General features: G+C 51.0%; 2 protein-coding genes across 2 annotated transcripts; both read left to right on the top strand.

Annotated features, from left to right (window-relative positions):
• Positions 1 to 6,882: 6,882 nt before the first annotated feature.
• On the top strand, positions 6,883 to 8,148 carry LOC139785817 (uncharacterized). Its single transcript, XM_071724989.1, has one exon. It carries the CDS (start codon positions 6,883 to 6,885, stop codon positions 8,146 to 8,148), a length of 1,266 nt encoding a protein of 421 aa, XP_071581090.1.
• A 2,778-nt stretch (positions 8,149 to 10,926) lies between these two features.
• LOC139785816 (stromelysin-1-like) lies at positions 10,927 to 12,558 on the top strand. Its single transcript, XM_071724988.1, has one exon. The coding sequence runs from the start codon at positions 10,927 to 10,929 to the stop codon at positions 12,556 to 12,558; it is 1,632 nt and encodes a 543-aa protein (XP_071581089.1).
• Positions 12,559 to 18,235: the final 5,677 nt, after the last annotated feature.

The following is an 18,235-nucleotide window of genomic DNA, read 5'->3' as shown; positions in this document are numbered from 1 at the left end:
GTGGGGACATTACGGAATCCCAGCCCTTCACGTACGCTGATTGCCGCGCTTACGCAGGACTTTTTCCACGAGATAGACGTCGGGATTGGAGACGCGCAGCAACTCGTGTTCGTAGAATCCTCCGGCTATCGCTTCTCCGCGAACGTCTTTCAGCAGATACGTAACGGGATTGGTCCTTTGTACTTTGGCTACGCGAAATATCTCGGTGGTCCAATTGGGAGTGTAGCCCTTTTCGAAGATCGTTTTGAATTTGCTCACGCGCACCGGATCGTCGACTCGAAATCTCGCCGGCGCGGCGATCTTCGCGCGACTGTACACCGTGCGCAACAGTTTTTCGGCGACGGTGGGCGTCACGTCCGCCGGACGCATTCCGATCGTTCTGTGTCTGCGACGATTGTAATTCGACAAGAGGCGCGGCAGCGAGTCTATCCATCTGTACGATCCCTGGAGCGTGAAGAGCTTCCACATGTCGTTTTTCAACGTGCGATTGAATCTCTCCACCACCGACGCTTTCATCACCGAATACGTGGAGTAGTGATTCACCTTGCGCGCGTCGAAGATTTTGCGCGCGTCGGCGTTGTAGAATTCCTTTCCTTTGTCCGTTTGCAGATTCCTAGGGTGACGCGCGTCCTCGCGAAAGATCTTTCCGAGAGCCGTCGCGACCTCCTTTCCGCTCTTAGTCTTGAGCGGGATCGCCCAGGCGTACTTGCTCAGCACATCGATGACCGTCAGAATGTAATTGTGACCCGCGTTTTCGCGCGAATAGGGACGCATCTCGACCACGTCGGCCTGCCACAGGTCGTCGTAACCGCGCACCACGACGCGGCGGCGAGGAAAGTTTTTTCGCGCCGGCGCGTGCAATTCCTCCACGAGTCTCCGTTTTTCCACGCTCATTGCTCAAGAAGGTTCAATATACTCAGAATTTTGGCGATCTGGATTTCGTGCTTATCCACGGTATTCCTCACAGTTACGAACTGGCTTCTAAATTCTCTTATCAGATCTCTGAAGTTTTTTCTGAGCTCCGCGATCGCTCCCTCGACGTAGCCCATGTTCGTCGCGTCGGTGCCGACCTCCGGCGCGGCCACGCGTCGTATCTTGCGCTCCGACGCGTCGTACGAATCTTCGCGCAAGAGAAGCGCGTCGTTTCGAAACCTCGCGATTTCGTCTCTCAAACCCTGGTTCGCGTTTGTCACGATGACGCCCGTGAACTCTCGATCGACGGTGTTCTTCTTCTCGATCTCTTCGATCACGGCGCTCTTGAACCGTTCGATCGCGTCCTCCACGTAACTCCTGTTCGTCGCGTCGGTGTCGAACTCCGGCGCGGCCACGCGTCGTATCTTGCGCTCCGACGCGTCGTAGGAATCCTCGTTCAAACGGAGCGCGTCGTTCTTCAGCGTCGCGATTCCGCCTCTCAATTCTTCCGTCGCGTCGTTCTTCTTGATCTCTTCGATCACGACGCTCTTGAGTCGCCCGATCGCGCCCTCTACGTAGCTCTTGTTCGTCGCGTCGGTGTCGACCTCCGGCGCGGCTACCCCTCGTATCTTGCGCTCCCTCGCGTGGTAAGAGCCCTGACTCAAGCGGAGCGCGTCGTTCCTCAGCGTCGCGTCGTTCTTCTTGATCTCTTCGATCACGACGCTCTTGAGCCGCCCGATCGCGCCCTCTACGTAGCTCTTGTTCGTCGCGTCGGTGCCGACCTCCGGCGCGGCTACCCGCCGTATCTTGCGATCCCGCGCGTCGTAAGAGTTTCGATTCGAGAGAAGCGCGTCGTCCTCACCGCCGCTATTTCGCCTGTCATTCTTCGGTCGCGCCTCTCTTCGATCGTCCGATCGCGTCCTCGACGTAGCTCTTGTTCGTCGCGTCGGTGTCGATCTCCGGCGCGGCTACCCGCCGTATCTGCGCTCCCTCGCGTCGTAGGAACCCTCGCTCATAAAGAGCGCGTTGTTGCGCGTGTAGTTACGCAGGGATTCGATCGAGGAGCGTAATCGCACCGTGGACGCACCGTCGATTCCGTCCCGTTGCTCCGATTTGTCAGAGACATGCCGAATTTGTTCACGGACATCGCGCGCGCGCGGGGGAGGCGCTGGAGATCGCGCGATACGTACTGCCGTCGCGATCGACGCGACCGATCAATTTACGACGAAAACCGGCCTCGCGAAGTTCCTCGATTATCGACAGAATTTCGTTGTCGTGAGCGTTGTTGCCGGCCCGACGAGAAGCGTCTAGCAGTCGAAGTCGATCGACCAGCTCGTTGGGATCGTCCCAGTGAACGTAATCGATCGCGTTGTCGGTCAGTCGCATGGCCGACGGTAGTCCGGCGCCCTTCGTAGTCCCAACTGTGTGAGACGGGTGTACGAGCGGCGCTATTATTTTTGTGTACTTGTGTCCCCTGTTACCCTTGACGGGCATGCCGGCGCTGCGACCGCGTTTGTGAGCGCTGGTGGCGAAAAGTATACTCCTGTACGTTCGTTTGTCCTTCTCCGTGTAGACGCGAGCGTTGGGAATTCGCATGAAGATCAACTCGTACAGACCGCGCGTGCCCTTGTACCGTACACCGTCGATGATCACGGAGTCATCCGGGGCCACGTCAAATCGCTTGTTACCCAGCATCGTGCCGTGCTCGCCGAGATACACTCCGTAGACGTGGTCGATCTCCTTTTTTACTGTCGCCGCTCAGAAGAGCGCCCACGTACTCCCGCCCTAACGGTCCTAGTTGGCTATTCAGAGCGTCGCGACCTTCCACCGTGCTCAAAGACTCCCTGACGGACGTCTCTAGCGCGGGGGGTGGAGTCGTAGTCTCCGAGACGATCTCGTGTTCTCTGGGTAAAAACCGGACCGAATCGGCGTGGATCGGCGTGGAGCTCGCGATAGTCGTCGCGGGAGCCGAACTCAACCGTGCTGGACGCGACTCTCCTTTTTTTTCCCGCGGTCGTCGTTGTCCTTATTGGCGTGAATACGTCGTCGTCCTCCCCGTAATCGCGCTCCAGGTCGGCGCCTGCATCGTCGTCGTCGTCGTCGCCGCCGTAGTCACTATCCTTCTTCGCTCTCTTCGTCGTTTTCATCTTTCTCGCGAGCGTAAAGCTGCCGTCGTCGTCGTCGTCGTCAATCCTCCCCGGTCCTTTACCCCTGCGGTCCGCGTCATCGGCGAGCCGTTTCAGAGGTTTGACGATGGGCTCGTACCTCTTTTCCAGAGCGATCTCGCTCTCCCATTTTTCCGACCCTGAGAGCGGCGTACTTCCTGCGAATCGAGGCGCGCGTTTTGGCTATCTCTCGCGCGGTCCTCTCTTCCGCGATCGCGCTCATACTCGCGTCGTTCGGCGAAGCGCACTGATCGCTCTACAGCACGGCGAAGTCGTGGAACCCCCGTCTGTACCGTCCGCCTCGCAACGCGCTGTCCTTGTCTATCACGGCGAAACCGTAGGTGCGTCGCCAACACTCGCGACAGAGGCGCGAAACTCGTCGTACGACATGTCGATGTTCACGTGATCGTCGTACACGTGCCGCAGATTGGTGCCGTCCTGCCTGAACAGGATCAACAGATTTGCGTTATCGCGCACGAGATGTTTCCGGTATTTTGGCGTACGTCTGACAGAGATAGAAGCAATCGATATTCGAATGTCGACCCATAGAAAAGTACTCCCTCATTCTGTCCTGCTTGTCGCAGGCCACGTCGTCGAAGACGAAGACCGAGTCGGGAAGCGCCTCGTCGGGTGGAACGACGTCGCGATTGTCGGAGAACGCGCGATAGCTGATCTCCTCCATAGGCTCGAACAATCGTTCGAGATATCGATACTTCGGTTGTTGCAGAGATTTCGAGTACACGTATACGTTCTCGAAACGAAGACCGTGCGCTTGTTCCAGCAGACTCACCAGAACGTTCGTCTTACCGCAGTTAGAGGGACCGCAGATGATGCAGCGTACGACGTTCGGCAAGAGAGGACCGTGTCTGCGCGATTCTCCGTTTCCTCCCTCGGTCGCGCCCGAGCCTGCCTGCGTTTTGCGATCCACATTCGAGACTCCTATCGTCACCGACTGTCGCACGAATCGCATTGCGCCCTCTCTCTTTCGCTCTCTCTCTCGGTCTTTTCCGCAAGCGCGCGCTCGTTCGCGCGACGAACGCGCCCGAGCGACGGGGCGGGGAGGGCAGCACGGACGTCGTTTCGTTTCGGTCGCGCCTGCGCAGACGCTTCGCGCGCAAGTATAAGTAGCGCGAGCGCGTCGTCGTATCCGTAGAAATTCGATCTCAAAAGCAACGAATCGTTCGCGCGCGCGTCGGTGATCGAGATGTTTCCCATCCTACTGACGGACAAGCGCGATATTCTCGATCTAACGGCCGAGGAGCTGGAATTCGTTCCGAAGATCGTTCTGTTGCGTAATTTGAGAAATACGTGCAACTGCTGTGGGACCGTTTGCCCGAACATATAAAAGCGGATCCCGAGGTGCAGAGATATCGCTCGTGTATGGAACATTACAATCGTCCGTGGCAGCGAACGCACATAGACGGTCCACCGCCGCTCGTCAAGGACTGCTACGAGTGCAACCGCGCGCTCGCTCTGAACGGTGAGTCGTCGAAACCGTTCCGTTCGAATTGAGAAGAAGAAAAAACCCTCCCGCAACCGCGACCGAATGCGCGGCGCCGGTCTACTCGATCGCGCGATAAACGCTCTTCCCTTCGAGCTGCATATACCCGGCTATCAGTTTTGCGGACCCGGTACGCGTCTAGCGAAGAGACTAGCGCGCGGCGACAAAGGCATCAATCCGTTGGACGCGGCGTGTCGCGAGCACGACATAGCGTACTCGCGAAGCGGCGAGCTCGCCGAACGACACGTCGCCGATCGACTGCTCGCCGAGAGGGCGCGCGAGCGCGTCACCGCGAAGGACTCGGCGGTCAGTGAGAGACTCGCCGCGGCGGCCGTATGGGCGGCTATGAAAGCGAAGACGAAACTGGGCATGGGTATGGAAAGGAAAAAAGGAAGAAAGAGGAAAGGAACGGGGAGAAACGCGAAGACGAGGAGGAAGAGGCGGAGGATACTTCCGACGGCGAAACGCGGCGGCTTCTTGCCTTTTCTACCGATGTTGGGTGCGCTCGGTTCCTTGATCGGTGGCGCGGCCGGCGTGGCCAAGGCGGTGAGCGCCGGCAAAGCGGCGCGACGGGAACTCGAGGAACTGCAGCGACACAATCGCGCGATGGAGGGTCGCGGGCTGTACCTCACGCCGTATAAGAAGCGCGGAGGGTGCGCGAGGAGAATCGCCGAAAAAAAAAAAATTTCGCGGAAGAAGGCGACGCTAGCGGCGACGTCGGATCTGCCGCCGTACGGCGTCACGACGAACGAGCAGCTCGATCGATCGGCGCGTCGCCTACGCATACCGTTCTTCCGTGGGGTGTTCATGCGCGACGCTCTGCCGACGAGGGTGCGACACGCGGAGTGCGGCATCGTGAATCTCGACGACGCGGCGGGTCCGGGCACGCATTGGGTCGCTTACGCGAAGAAAGGGAACGCGGCGATCTACTTCGACGCGTTCGGAAATCTCCGTCCGCCGAGGGATCTCGCGCGATATCTCGGCGGTGGCGGCGAGAGCGCGATCGTGACGTACAATCGTCGCGCGTTCCAGACGTTCGAGCAGAGAATCTGCGGACAGCTGTGCCTGCGATTTCTTCGCGAGATCGATTGGGGGAGCGGTGGCGAACGATCGACGTTCTCTCGCGATGTCGCTGACGCTCACGTTAACCGGAACCAGCAGCGTTCTCACGGCGAGTCACTTTCCCGCTTTGGATCTGAGCGACGGCGAGTACGAGCTGGGTTTGGCGACTTTTGAGACGTACAATTCGATACCGAACGTTACGCCGGCGAACAATCGATTCTACTTCGGCGAGGACGACCGGAAGATCGTCGTTCCGGAAGGGTCGTACGAGCTGCGAGCTGTGAGCAGATATTTGCGCGCCGCTCTTCTTCATCGCGAACGTCGCGCCCGCGAGAGAGAGAAAGAGAAAGAGAAGAGAGAACAACTGCAGGCCGATGGCGCTGGACGGGTAAAAGAAAATAAACGAACGGAGAAGGACGACGACGACGATAACGACGACGCTTATCGCATATACGGGGACGAAGACGACGACGACGACGGTTATGGCATATACGGGGACAACGACGGCAAGAACGACGACGATGACGGCGGCGATAGAACGGTACTCGCTCTTCGCGCCAACGAGAATACCATGAGGAGCGAGATAAAGTGCGTCTACAGAGTGAATTTTACAAAACCGAACAACATCGGTTCTCTTTTGGGTTTCTCGCGCGATCGTATCCTAAAACCGAACAAATGGTACGTTTCCGACGGCCCCGTTGACGTCATGAGCGTGAACATAATTCGCATCGAATGCAGCATCACCACGGGAGCGTACAGCAACGGACGCTCGGTGCACGCGATACACGAATTCGCGCCGAAAGTTCCACCGGGATATAAACTGTCGGAGACTCCGACGCAGATCATTTACCTCCCGATCGTCGCGCGAAACGTCACCGATATCACGGTGCGAATCGTGGATCAGAACGATCGATTGATCGACTTTCGCGGCGAGGAGATAACGATTAGACTGCACGTACGTCGTCGCCGCAGTTAGTGTGTGTGTGTGTGCGCGCGTATCTCCGCGACGTGAAGAGAGAGAGCGAGAGGGATGCTCGTTCTGAACGGATCGAGCGCGGATTGTACGAACGAGCGAGCTAGTCCGTTCTACGACGTAATCGAAAGCGTAAGGAAGAGAAGAGGTGGCGGTGGTGGCGGTCGAGGAGGAAAGAGAGCCGTTCTCAGCAACGCCAACGTTAGGTTCCTACGATCGCTGGGTCTCGCCGTGAGAAACGCGTCGTTTCTACTTCGAAAGGAAAGACCATGGCCGACATCCTGAGTATCGGCGGTGAGCCGATCTTCGACGAGCGCATCGTCGGAATCGAGACTCACACGTATAACCCGTACGTGAACACGACTTTCGGGCACAACGACGAGATACGAATACCCATACAGCAACAGGATCTGTATACGCTGCCGTGCGACAGTTTTCTGTACGTCGAGGGACGACTCTATGACGACGGCGCGAGCGCGACGACGTCGGAAGCGACGGATGCTCAAAGGCAATACGCGAAATTGGTCAACAACTGCGTGGCGTTTATGTTCGACGAGATTCGATACGAACTCGACGGCGTGGAGATCGACCGGTGTAGAAACGTCGGCATAACCAGCACGATAAAGAACTACGCGTCGCTGACCGCCGAACGAGCCAGGAGACTGCAGAACGCCGGATGGAGTTATCCGACGAACGAATCGAATCTGAACGACGCGTCCCATCAATTCAACTTTTGCGTACCTTTGAATATTCTTTTGGGTTTCTGCGAGGACTACAGACGCGTGGTGATAAACGCGCGACACGAACTTATCCTGATACGCGCTCGGAACGACGTCAACTGCGTCGTAGATCCGAAAAAAACCGTGCCGAGAGATCCCACCAAGGATCCTAAAATTACGCTACTGAAGGTGCAATGGCGTATGCCGCACGTGGCGTTAAACGACGTCACTAAATTGTCGCTTTTGCGAACGTTGGAGAGCGGACGATTTCTGAGCGTGGGCTTTCGCTCTTGGGACCTGTACGAATTTCCTCTGCTGCAGAGCACGACCAAGCATTCGTGGGCCGTGAAAGCCGCGCCGCAGTTGGAGAAGCCGCGATACGTCATATTCGCGCTGCAGACCGGACGGCGAAACGAATTCACGGAGGACTCCTCGAGGTTCGATCATTGCGCGCTCGCCAACGTGAAATTGTATCTCAACTCGGAATTCTATCCCTACGACGACGTGAACGCGGATTTCGAAAGCGACAAGTTCGCCGTGCTGTACGAGATGTACGCGAAATTTCGAGGAGCGTACTACGGGGACAGTCGCGACGACGCGCTCTTTTCCCCGCGCGACTTCGCGCGAGTAGCGCCGCTCGTGGTGATCGATTGTTCCCGCCAGAACGAAGCGGTGAAGAGCGCCACCGTGGACGTGCGCATCGAATTCGAATGCAAGGAAAACGTTCCGCCGAAGACCACCGCCTTTTGTCTCATCGTTCACGATCGCGTCATCGAGTACGGTCCGCTGACCAATGTGGTGCGCAAAATCATCTAGCGGAAATGGCGATTGTAGGATACCACACCCCGGAAACGGGAGATATATATAAAGACGGGGATCCTTCGATCGTTCCTCAGATCCCGTTAAGAACGAGCAGTTTGAGCGTGAATTGTTCGACGCGCACCGACTCGATGGCCGCAGCGGCGACGACGATCTTCGTCGACCTGCAGGGATTCGTGGTGAGCGACAGATTCGTCGCGAAGGAGGTAGCCGTGCTCCGAAGCGAGACGCGCGAACTCGCGCATCACGTGTTTCGCGCGCCGATGAAGTGGGACCTGCTCACGAACGCCGAAAAAGCAAGGGCCAACTGGCTGATGGCGAACCATCACGGTCTCCGTTGGAAAGACGGGGACGTGGACTATCGTCTAGCCAGGTCGATTATTCGACGCGCGGTGTGCGACGACCTGGGCGAGGAAGAAGAGACGCCCGGCGCGCGAATATACGTGAAAGGCCTCGAGAAGAAGAGGTGGCTGGAGGAGATTCTCGGCGACGTCGACGCGACGATCGAGACCATCGACGCCGAGTACGAAGACATCGATCGGCTGGAGTTTCTTCGCGCCGATCGCACGTTTCGCTGCGGACGCCATCAACGGTGCTGCGCGATGGAGAACGTGATGAAGTTGCGCGACTGGTGGAACGAGCGACGCGAGTGTCTCTCCAGCATCGACTCCACGGATCAAATATAAATGTGTATCCATCCGTCTATATATGTATATATTGTAATCATTAACAAAAAGATCTATCTATATTTTATTCAATAAAAAAATCTATCTATCTGTATTTTATTCAATAAAAAACTGATGTAAAATCAACGAGGAAAGTTATTCATTATTCGCATACATACACCATACGTATAATCGTACTCGATAACGCCGAGCGCGATAGCGACGAGCGTGATGCGTAAGCGATCGAGAGCGTCGAACTCCGAAGAAGAAGAACGGCAACGATAACGCCGAGCGCGCGAAACTGTCAATGAGCGCGGAGTCGGGAGCGTCGAGCGGAAGCGCGATATCGGCGGCGGGAGCGTCTAATCTCGTTGCTGTTCACACGTATTTATCTTTATTTAATATTATATTCATCCAATATTATATTTATTCTTGTATATTATATACTACTTATTTCTAAATTCGTATATGAATCTTTGATTGCGTATAAAGTTTGCTTTATTCAACCGAATTAAAAAGAAATATAAAATAGGAGTAGAAGAAACCAAAGAAAGGATATTTGACATATGGTGTTGTAACATAATCTTTTTCTATCTATAATAATATAAATGACATTAAAATCTTTATTGTTTGATATAATTATATACATAACAATATAATTTTATCCAATTTATTATGAAGAGAGCTAACCCCTTTATATTATATTATATTATATTATATTATGTTATATTATTATATTATAGTATATTATGTTATATTATATTATGTTATATTATAGTATATTATGTTATATTATATTATGTTATATTATGTTATATTATATACTACTTATTTACTATTTTTTATTTTTTTACATATTATATCTTGTTAGAAACGGAGGGCCAGCCCTCGACGACGTCGTCCTCGAAGTCGACGTCAATCAAGTTGATATCAATATTGCCGCGACCGCTCTCATCCTCCTCGTCGTCGTCGTCGTCGTCGTTGTTGTCTTCGTTGTCGTTGTCAGCGTTGCCGTCGCAGCACGTATCGGGACGCTTCGTCGATGAATCGAGTCGCGCCGCGTCCCGATACATGCTGCGAATCCTCGCAGCGTACAAACGCATGTGGTTCCTGGATTTTTTTAACACCGCTCCGATGAGTCCTCTTCACAAAAAATACATATTATTAATAATTATATATAAATGAATATATATAAGTGAATTTATAAATAAATATATAACTGAATATATAAGTGAATTTATAAATAAACAAATAAATATATAAATGAATATATGATGACATTATAATTTTACATTTGCATACTCACATTCGATCGAACATCCGTGCGTCCTCGTCGACGCGGATCGTGACTTGCAGACAGGGCGGCGCTCCATCGACGATATTTCTAAGGCGATGCTGCAGCTGCAGCACCGCCTCGTGTAAGTCGTCCGTAGCCCTAGCTACGGACGTTGCCTGGATTTGCGCCAATTCGCACACTCCTTTCAGTTTGGATATTTGTCCATTACGTGTTCTTAGGAATATTTCACGTCACTAGCTCGAAAAACTGTGAACGAACTACACCCGAGTCTAGCCTCGAGTCCTTATATACATCGAGGATACGCTATCGAAGAAGGATGCGGAATCAAAGAAGGGATGTGCAATCATAAAGGATATTGCGTATGTAATTAAAACTATGTAAAAAATTGACCTTTTGCACACAGGAAGAGATGCATTTTTCTAATCAAACCGACTCATCCGCCGGAATCGTCGACGCATTTCTTCCACCCCGAGACCCCCGCCACCACCTGTCCGCGCTATCGGTAGCGAGCATGCCCATGTAAGTCGCTCGTATCGCGACGCATCGTCATCGTCCATAAAAAGCAGGATATTGTGCAATAAAAAAAACTATTTTTAGAAACTTTGCACAGAGGAAAAAATGCAATTTTTTTTATCAAAACGGACTCATCCGCCGGAATCGACGCATTTTTTCCACCGCGAGACCCCGCCGCCACCTGTCCGCGCTATCGGCAACGAGCGTCACCGCGTGAGCCGCGCGTCGCGATCGCGCTCATATCGCGAAACGCCGTTATCGCAGTTCCGCCGTTTCTCTCGCTCTCTCTCGCCCTCGACGATGTGGCTCTCGCGCGTAATCGCGTTAACCGCGTGTTTTATCGCCGCGAGGTGCGTCAATCCCACGGATGAGAATTACGCACATACGATCGATTACCTGCGGAAATACGGATATCTGACCGAAGATGTGGACGCGTTTCCGGCTCAGAGACGAAACGACGTTCTTCGTAACGCCATCGAGGAATTTCAACGATACTACGGTCTGCCCGGCGATGGAACGCTCGACGACGAAACGCTGCAATTTATGCGTAAACCGCGATGTGGTTTCCAAGATATCTTGAAGCACGGAACGGCGGCGAGTCTATCGAAATGGCCGAGGACTCACCTGACGTGGGATTTTTACGTAGCCGCCAAAGAGGAGCTGAATACCGCGCGGGCCGCGTTCGACCTGTGGTCGCAACATTCGGCGTTGACGTTCGAACGCTCCGAAACGAATCCTGACATTATAATATCTTGGCGAACCCGACGTCACGGTAACACGAATATCAACGTAAACGGCCCAAATTGCTCGGCCAAATTCGACGGTCCCGGTAACGTGCTGGCCCACGCGTATCTCCCGACGAACGAAGCGGGATTCGTCTCCGAGGTGCACGTCGACGGTGACGAGCCGTGGCATATTCACGTCGGTAAAAATTCCCCGAATACGTTTTCCCTGCATTTCACGCTGACGCACGAGATCGGTCACTCTCTCGGATTGGGGCACAATGAGCGCAAGACCTCGGTGATGTTCGCGTACTCGCCCGACAAGCAGTATCCGGTTAAGCTCGACAGATTCGACATTCTCGACATTCAACGTTTGTACGGTGAAAAACGGACGAACGCGCCCTCACAGACGCCGCCGCCGCCGCCGCCGCCACCGCCGCCACCGCGGTCACGGCCGCCGCAACCATCGCCGGACCTGTGCGCCCTTGGTCGCGTAAACGCGATATTGATTTTGGAAAATCGAATGTACATTTCGTACGGGCGTTACGTTTGGTCGATCGATCTGGACGGCAGGACGTACAATGGACCGTTAGCCCTGTCGAATCACATGAGCTTTCTTCACGACAATTACACGCGCATAGCTGCCGCCTATCAGTCTCCATCCGGTGATCTCATGGTGTTCGTAGATAATTTGGTATACATGGTTCAATATCCGGAATTTTCTCTGAGGCCGAATTGGCCGAAGACCTTGCGAGAACTCGGATTTCCCGCAGATGCGAAACTCAACGGAGCGGTAAACACCCATAGAGGCCGTTCCTTCGTGATGTACAACGGTAACTCGGTGGGCGAGATAGACGAATGTACGAAGAAAGTCGTCAGACGTACGCCTCTCGAGGCGACGTTTCCCGGAATACCGACCGGCGTGACGTCGATCTTCCGATACGTCGACGGCAATCTGTACTTCACCACTCGGACGCAGTTCTACAGATTCAACGAATTTACGAAAACCGTCACGGCCGCCGGTAAATTCGATCTACGGATGCTGAATATCGTCTGCCCTAAGACCGAACTGTTGCAGCAGTTGCGCGATCTTCTCGATCGAATCGTACGCGTCGGCGATTTAACGTCACCGGCGAGCGATTCGGACGACGACGACGACGGCGGCGGCGGCGTTCAGCTTTACGATCGCCGTGTCCGTCGAAGGAAGTAGAGGACTGCGCAAATCCCCGCACCACACCGCACCACACCGCACAGTTCTTACTTATATCGCACATCGCGCGATATAAGTAAGAACTTTTCTACTTATACCGATGTGTTCCCGCCAAAGCATCAGTATCGCCTCGTCAGCTGAATACGACGCGTCGAAACAGAAATCAGAAACGAACGATACTGCAACGCGCGTGCGAAATGTTCTCGACGTTGGCCGATCGACCCGCGCTGAGGGATCTTTCCCCTCGCGAGACGGATTCGGAGGTGAACGACAACGGCAAAAGACGAAGGATCGACTCGACGGATGATCATCATCAGCATCATCATCGGGAGTCGCGTTCCAGCTCTCACCCCTCCAACGACGTTCGCAACCCCGTCGTCGCGCCTGCGGTGCGCATCCTGGCGACCCGTTATCCGCTGACGACGACTGGCTACAAATACTTGGCCATCGGTGTCACGGTTAAGTCACCGTGGTACGGTATACCCGCACCTTCGTACGTGGATATCGCCCTGGGAGATAAGCAAGGCAAGGAGATCTCTCTGACGCTCGATATGTGGAAAGGACTACTCGAGCGCAAACACGACATATTGGCGTGTCTGCGATCCAACCTCGTCGATGGAACCCGCCCCCCCTCGCCGATATCGATCGGAGATCTGACGCTGCGATTCGGATTGATCAACAACCTGTCGATCTTGCGTATGGAACTACCCAACGCGGCTCGTCTGGCAATGTCGCTCCCCACCCTGCTCTCGCTGTACGATTTCCAATTTTGCGTCGATCGCATCGTCTCGGCGCTGAGCGCGGTCATCGAGGAAGTCGACGCGAAGTATTCGCGCTATCAGGAGATAGCCGCCAACGCGATTAAGACGGGAACTTCGGCCAAGACTGCGATACTGAAAAGCGAGTTTTTCGATCCTAACAAGATCGTCGACTGTGAGATTACCGCGCTTTGTTTCAAATCCTGAACGTCACGACACACGTTTACATATTTATATATACACACAGAAACAATGTAAACGAGTATCGACGTATGTAAATACATATTTTATTTTTCAAAATAAAAAACTACCGCTCGTACGCGGATATCTCATATATGTGTTCTCTCTCTTTCTTTTCCGTATCTATCTCGATACGATCCCGCGCTCCCTAGGTCCCCCGACTCCGCTTACTCCACGATCGCCGCGATTGCGTCATCTACGATGCGTAGGGAAGGATCGAAACTACTTTCGACCCGAGACGAACAAGAACAAAGAACGGTTATCGGGACCCGCGAAAAGAACGGCCTTGAACACGTTCAAACGTGTTTTCGCGCGCTCACCAATCCCACCGCGCGGGGAGGTCGAGAAGAGCGACCTTGAACAAGTTGCAACGAGTTTGGACGTGTTCGAACGCGCGCGATGATAACATTATTCGCGATGACGCGCGAATCGGGGCGGATTTCCGCTCGCGGTCGATAACGCGGTCGATAACGCCGATCCGAGCGCCCTCTCGGAGCGTCCGGGAACGACGATCCCCCCCACCCCCGGTGGCAACCCTGCGGCGCGAAATTCCCCATCACCCGCCTAGGGAATTTACGTCTTTCAGGTTACCGCAAGGTGGCAACACTGCGGTGCGTACTCGCTTCTGATTGGACCGCCTCGAGTCTTCGTCCCGCGATCTGATTGGACGGCGATACACCTTTGTCCAGTTCCAGGGGAATGTTTGTCCGGTTACAGGGGAAATTCCCCCGCACACCTGTCCCCCTCACCCCCCCTGGATCTGATTGGACGGCGATACACCTTTGTCCAGTTCCAGGGGAATGTTTGTCCAGTTACAGGGGAAATTCCCCCCCGCACACCTGTCCCCCTCACCCCCCCTGTTACCCCTTGCACCTGTCCACCCTTCACCCCCCCTCGCCCATCCCCACCCCATGCTCCCCCCTCGCCCCCCTCGCCCATCTCTTATGGCGTTCCCCCCGCGGGCGCGCGTCCCCCCCCGCTTCCCCTCGGTTGTACCCGGCAGTGGAGAGTACTGTTATTGGTCTACTGATAATCAACAATTCGCAGTTTGCAATCCGAATCCGATTCGCGTCCGCAGAGGATCATCTATTCTGCGATTCGCAATCTGAATATTTGGCTACTTCCATCTAATTGGCTAATCAACAATTCGCAGTTCGCAATCCGAATCCAATCCGCGTCCGCAATGCGTAGTGTGACACGGGCTTTAAGCCTTGTGTACACGATACTAGAAATCGGTCCGAGTTTCGGTTTAAGCCAATGAAACTGCTGCTTTTCTGTAAGAGCTGCAAGTTGATTGGCTTAAACCGAAACTCGGACCGATTTCTAGTATCGTGTACACAAGGCTTTACCGATACGTTTCTTGTGCGTTGACTCACGTTACGTTACGCTACGTGACCATACGAGAGTATTGTGCGGTGGCTCTTAAAGCCTTGTGTACACGATACTAGAAATCGGTCCAAGTTTCGGTTTAAGCCAATCAACTTGCAGCTCATAAGTCTTGTGTACACGATACTAGAAATCGGTCCGAGTTTCGGTTTAAGCCAATGAAACTGCTGCTTTTCTGTAAGAGCTGCAAGTTGATTGGCTTAAACCGAAACTCGGACCGATTTCTAGTATCGTGTACACAAGGCTTTACAGAAAAGCAGCAGTTTCATTGATTCGTATGTATTTGACCGGAAATGAATGTCCGGTAAAAGAATCTACATATGAAATCGTTTGTATTTCGTATGAAGACTTTTGAAGTGCAATTAAAAAGGTTTGTGAGTCATTCAGTTAATTGTAATTAATTAATCATTTTTTCACCATGCACTTAGCCGGAATAGATAAATTAAACAAAGTTTTTATATCGAATCGTTTGTATTTCGTATGAAGAGTTATGAAGTGTGATTAAAAAGGTTTGTGAGTCATCCAGATAATTGTAATTAATTATTTATAAACCATGTACCTAGCCGAAATATAGATTTTTAGTTATTCGTGTTTAAAGAAGAAGGCGCTAGTGTTCCCGAAGGTTCGTCTGCAGTCAGAATTAATATAAACGTTTTACAAATTATTTTATACTGAAATAAATAAATATACACAGGCTATAAGCCTGTAGCTATAAGCGATAGTATCTCGACATATGCAGAATGTTTAAACAATGTCCATAGCTACACGGTATACTTGAAGACGGGGCTACCCCCCCGTTCCCCTAATAAATTATGTAACATAAAGATGGTAAAATTTTTAGAACTCTAACAATAAGACGTGATTTATTATACAGTGCATCTAAATATCCCACACAGCACACTTTATCTGAGGGACGTCCTACAGACATCATTTTGGGATATCTCAATAACCGTAGGACATCCCAAAATGGTCTCAGATATCCGGTGGATATCCAGTGGATGCACAAGTGTCCGGCTATTTAGATCTTGCAGACATCTTAGATGACGGTCCACAGGATATCCAAGGCAGATCGAAAAATATCGCAAAATATTAATTATACACTCGCGATATCGTATGGATATCGTATGGATATTTTATATACAATGAAATTATGGTTTAACCGGAAAGGGGATAATCGTACAATCGTGGACAGAAATATTGTTTCTCTTTTGTGATAAATTTCGGAATGTGCATTCGTCTTGTTTAATAAAAGAATTCTTCCATTGGAAAATAAATTGTAAAATTAAATAAACACATTCCGAAATTTATCACAAAAGAGAAACAATATTTCTGTCCACGATGTATGTACATGAAAAAATAAGTATATTGTACATTGCATATTAAATCTTTATTTATTAAAAGAATATAGTTTTTAAACAAAGTACCTCTAATTTAAAAAAAAATACAATCAGTAAAAATAAAAATACATATTACACGAGTCTGAAAAAGCTTTCGACCCGAGGTGCACACGATATTTTTCACAACACCTTTACGGAAATGTTCGACTTCCATGCCTGTAGAAAGGAGCGAGAGTGGCCAATTTCACGCCAGGGCTTACTTTCCTCCCTAGGGAAGAAAATTTATACTTTTCACCCGGTATAGCGGGCGGAAAGTAAGCCCTGGCGTGAAATTGGCCACTTTCGCCTCTCTCTACAGGGATGGAAGTCGAACATTTTTCCGTGGAGGTGTTGTGAAAAACATTTTGTACACCGTACAAAAATAGAGGTACATATATAAAGTACTTTTAAATTTTAACACTTTTTGTAAAAAAATAACAGCAATAAATGTAATGTGATTACCACAGGAAACATACGGTCTCGGCTTTTTCACAAGTGACTAAGTCCTTTTTTTTACGTTACACACCCAGCTAACCATTTGCTTGCAAATTGTCGACAACCGGGCAACAAATTCCTGCCAAATCAGGCTGCCAAATCCAGGACCTACTGTGTCCTCGAGTGCGCCCAAATTGCAAGCAAAAGTTGCAATCAGATCATGACGTCAAATAGGGTGCAACATCAGAGCAGATCTGTCACTAGCAGTGCGACGACAGATTGACGCAACAAACTGAAAGCAGGTTTGTCAACCGTACACCGACAACAGATTTGCGCCAAATATTCAGCAGATCTGTCTGCAGAAATGACGGCAGATTGGTGCCAAATATTCAGCAGATCTGTCTGCAGAAGCGACGGCAGATTGGCGCCAAATACCCAGCAGATCTGTCTGCAGAAATGACGGCAGATTGGTGCCAAATATTCAGCAGATCTGTCTGCAGAAGCGACGGCAGATTGGCGCCAAATACCCAGCAGATCTGTCTACAGAAGCGACGGCAGACTGACGCGAAATATTCAGCAGATCTGTCTGCAAATTGACGGCAGATCTGTCGAACCTGAGGTCCGTATTTCACAGTCGTGATTTCACCTGAGAATCAACTTGATCTATATATATATATGTAAGCTTCAGCCAGTTTTTACACTGAGGTAACATGCTATATGCGACGTGTAGTTTCAATTATAGTTGAAGTGAGAAGCAGTGTCATTGCTTCTCACCTCAACTAATTGAAGATGCACGTCGCATGTAGCATGCTCAATGTGAAAACCGGCTGAAGCTTACATATAGATCAAGTTGATTCTCAGGTGAAATCACGACTGTGAAATACGGACCTCAGGTTCGACAGATCTGCCGTCAATTTGCAGACAGATCTGCTGAATATATATATTACATCTGCTCATTATATATTACATTTATAATATTATTACAAACTAACGTGTTACAGTTTGAAATATAATAAAATATAACATTATATTGTGAGGTACCCAGTGAGAAATGACCCATCGAATAGACGTCTAATTGATGTCAATCGACGTCAATTAGACGTCTATTCGATGGGTCATTTCTCACTAAATATATATTGTAAAATATAAAGGAAAAATGGTGATATAATTTTGTCGTATATGTAATTTATAACGTAAGGAATATTTACTAAGAAACAGGTGTGTGCGTGTTACAAATATCATTTATTACATAATTGAACTTAGAAATATTAAAGTTTTAATGAGGATAACAATTCCAGCGCAACAGAGTATTGTACTTCTGACTTTGACGAGAGTACAAGTATTACAATTCATTCATCACAATGCACAAGAATAAAATAATGTTGTCTGCTCTGTCTAAACATATAATACATACTGCATAATATATATATATATATATATATATATATATATATATATATATATATATTCTAATATATGTAT

This window comes from Temnothorax nylanderi, unplaced genomic scaffold (assembly GCF_030848795.1).
Source record: "Temnothorax nylanderi isolate EJ_2023f unplaced genomic scaffold, tnyl_v1.0 TNYL_tig0891_pilon, whole genome shotgun sequence".
Taxonomy (NCBI): domain Eukaryota; kingdom Metazoa; phylum Arthropoda; class Insecta; order Hymenoptera; family Formicidae; genus Temnothorax; species Temnothorax nylanderi.
Note: the sequence above shows the minus strand (reverse complement) of the source record. Positions and strands in the feature narration are given on the sequence as shown.

Coding starts and splice junctions, on each gene's coding strand:
- LOC139785816 (XM_071724988.1), top strand. CDS start 10,927: ATGTGGCTCTCGCGCGTAATCGCGTTAACCGCGTGTTTTATCGCCGCG.
- LOC139785817 (XM_071724989.1), top strand. CDS start 6,883: ATGGCCGACATCCTGAGTATCGGCGGTGAGCCGATCTTCGACGAGCGC.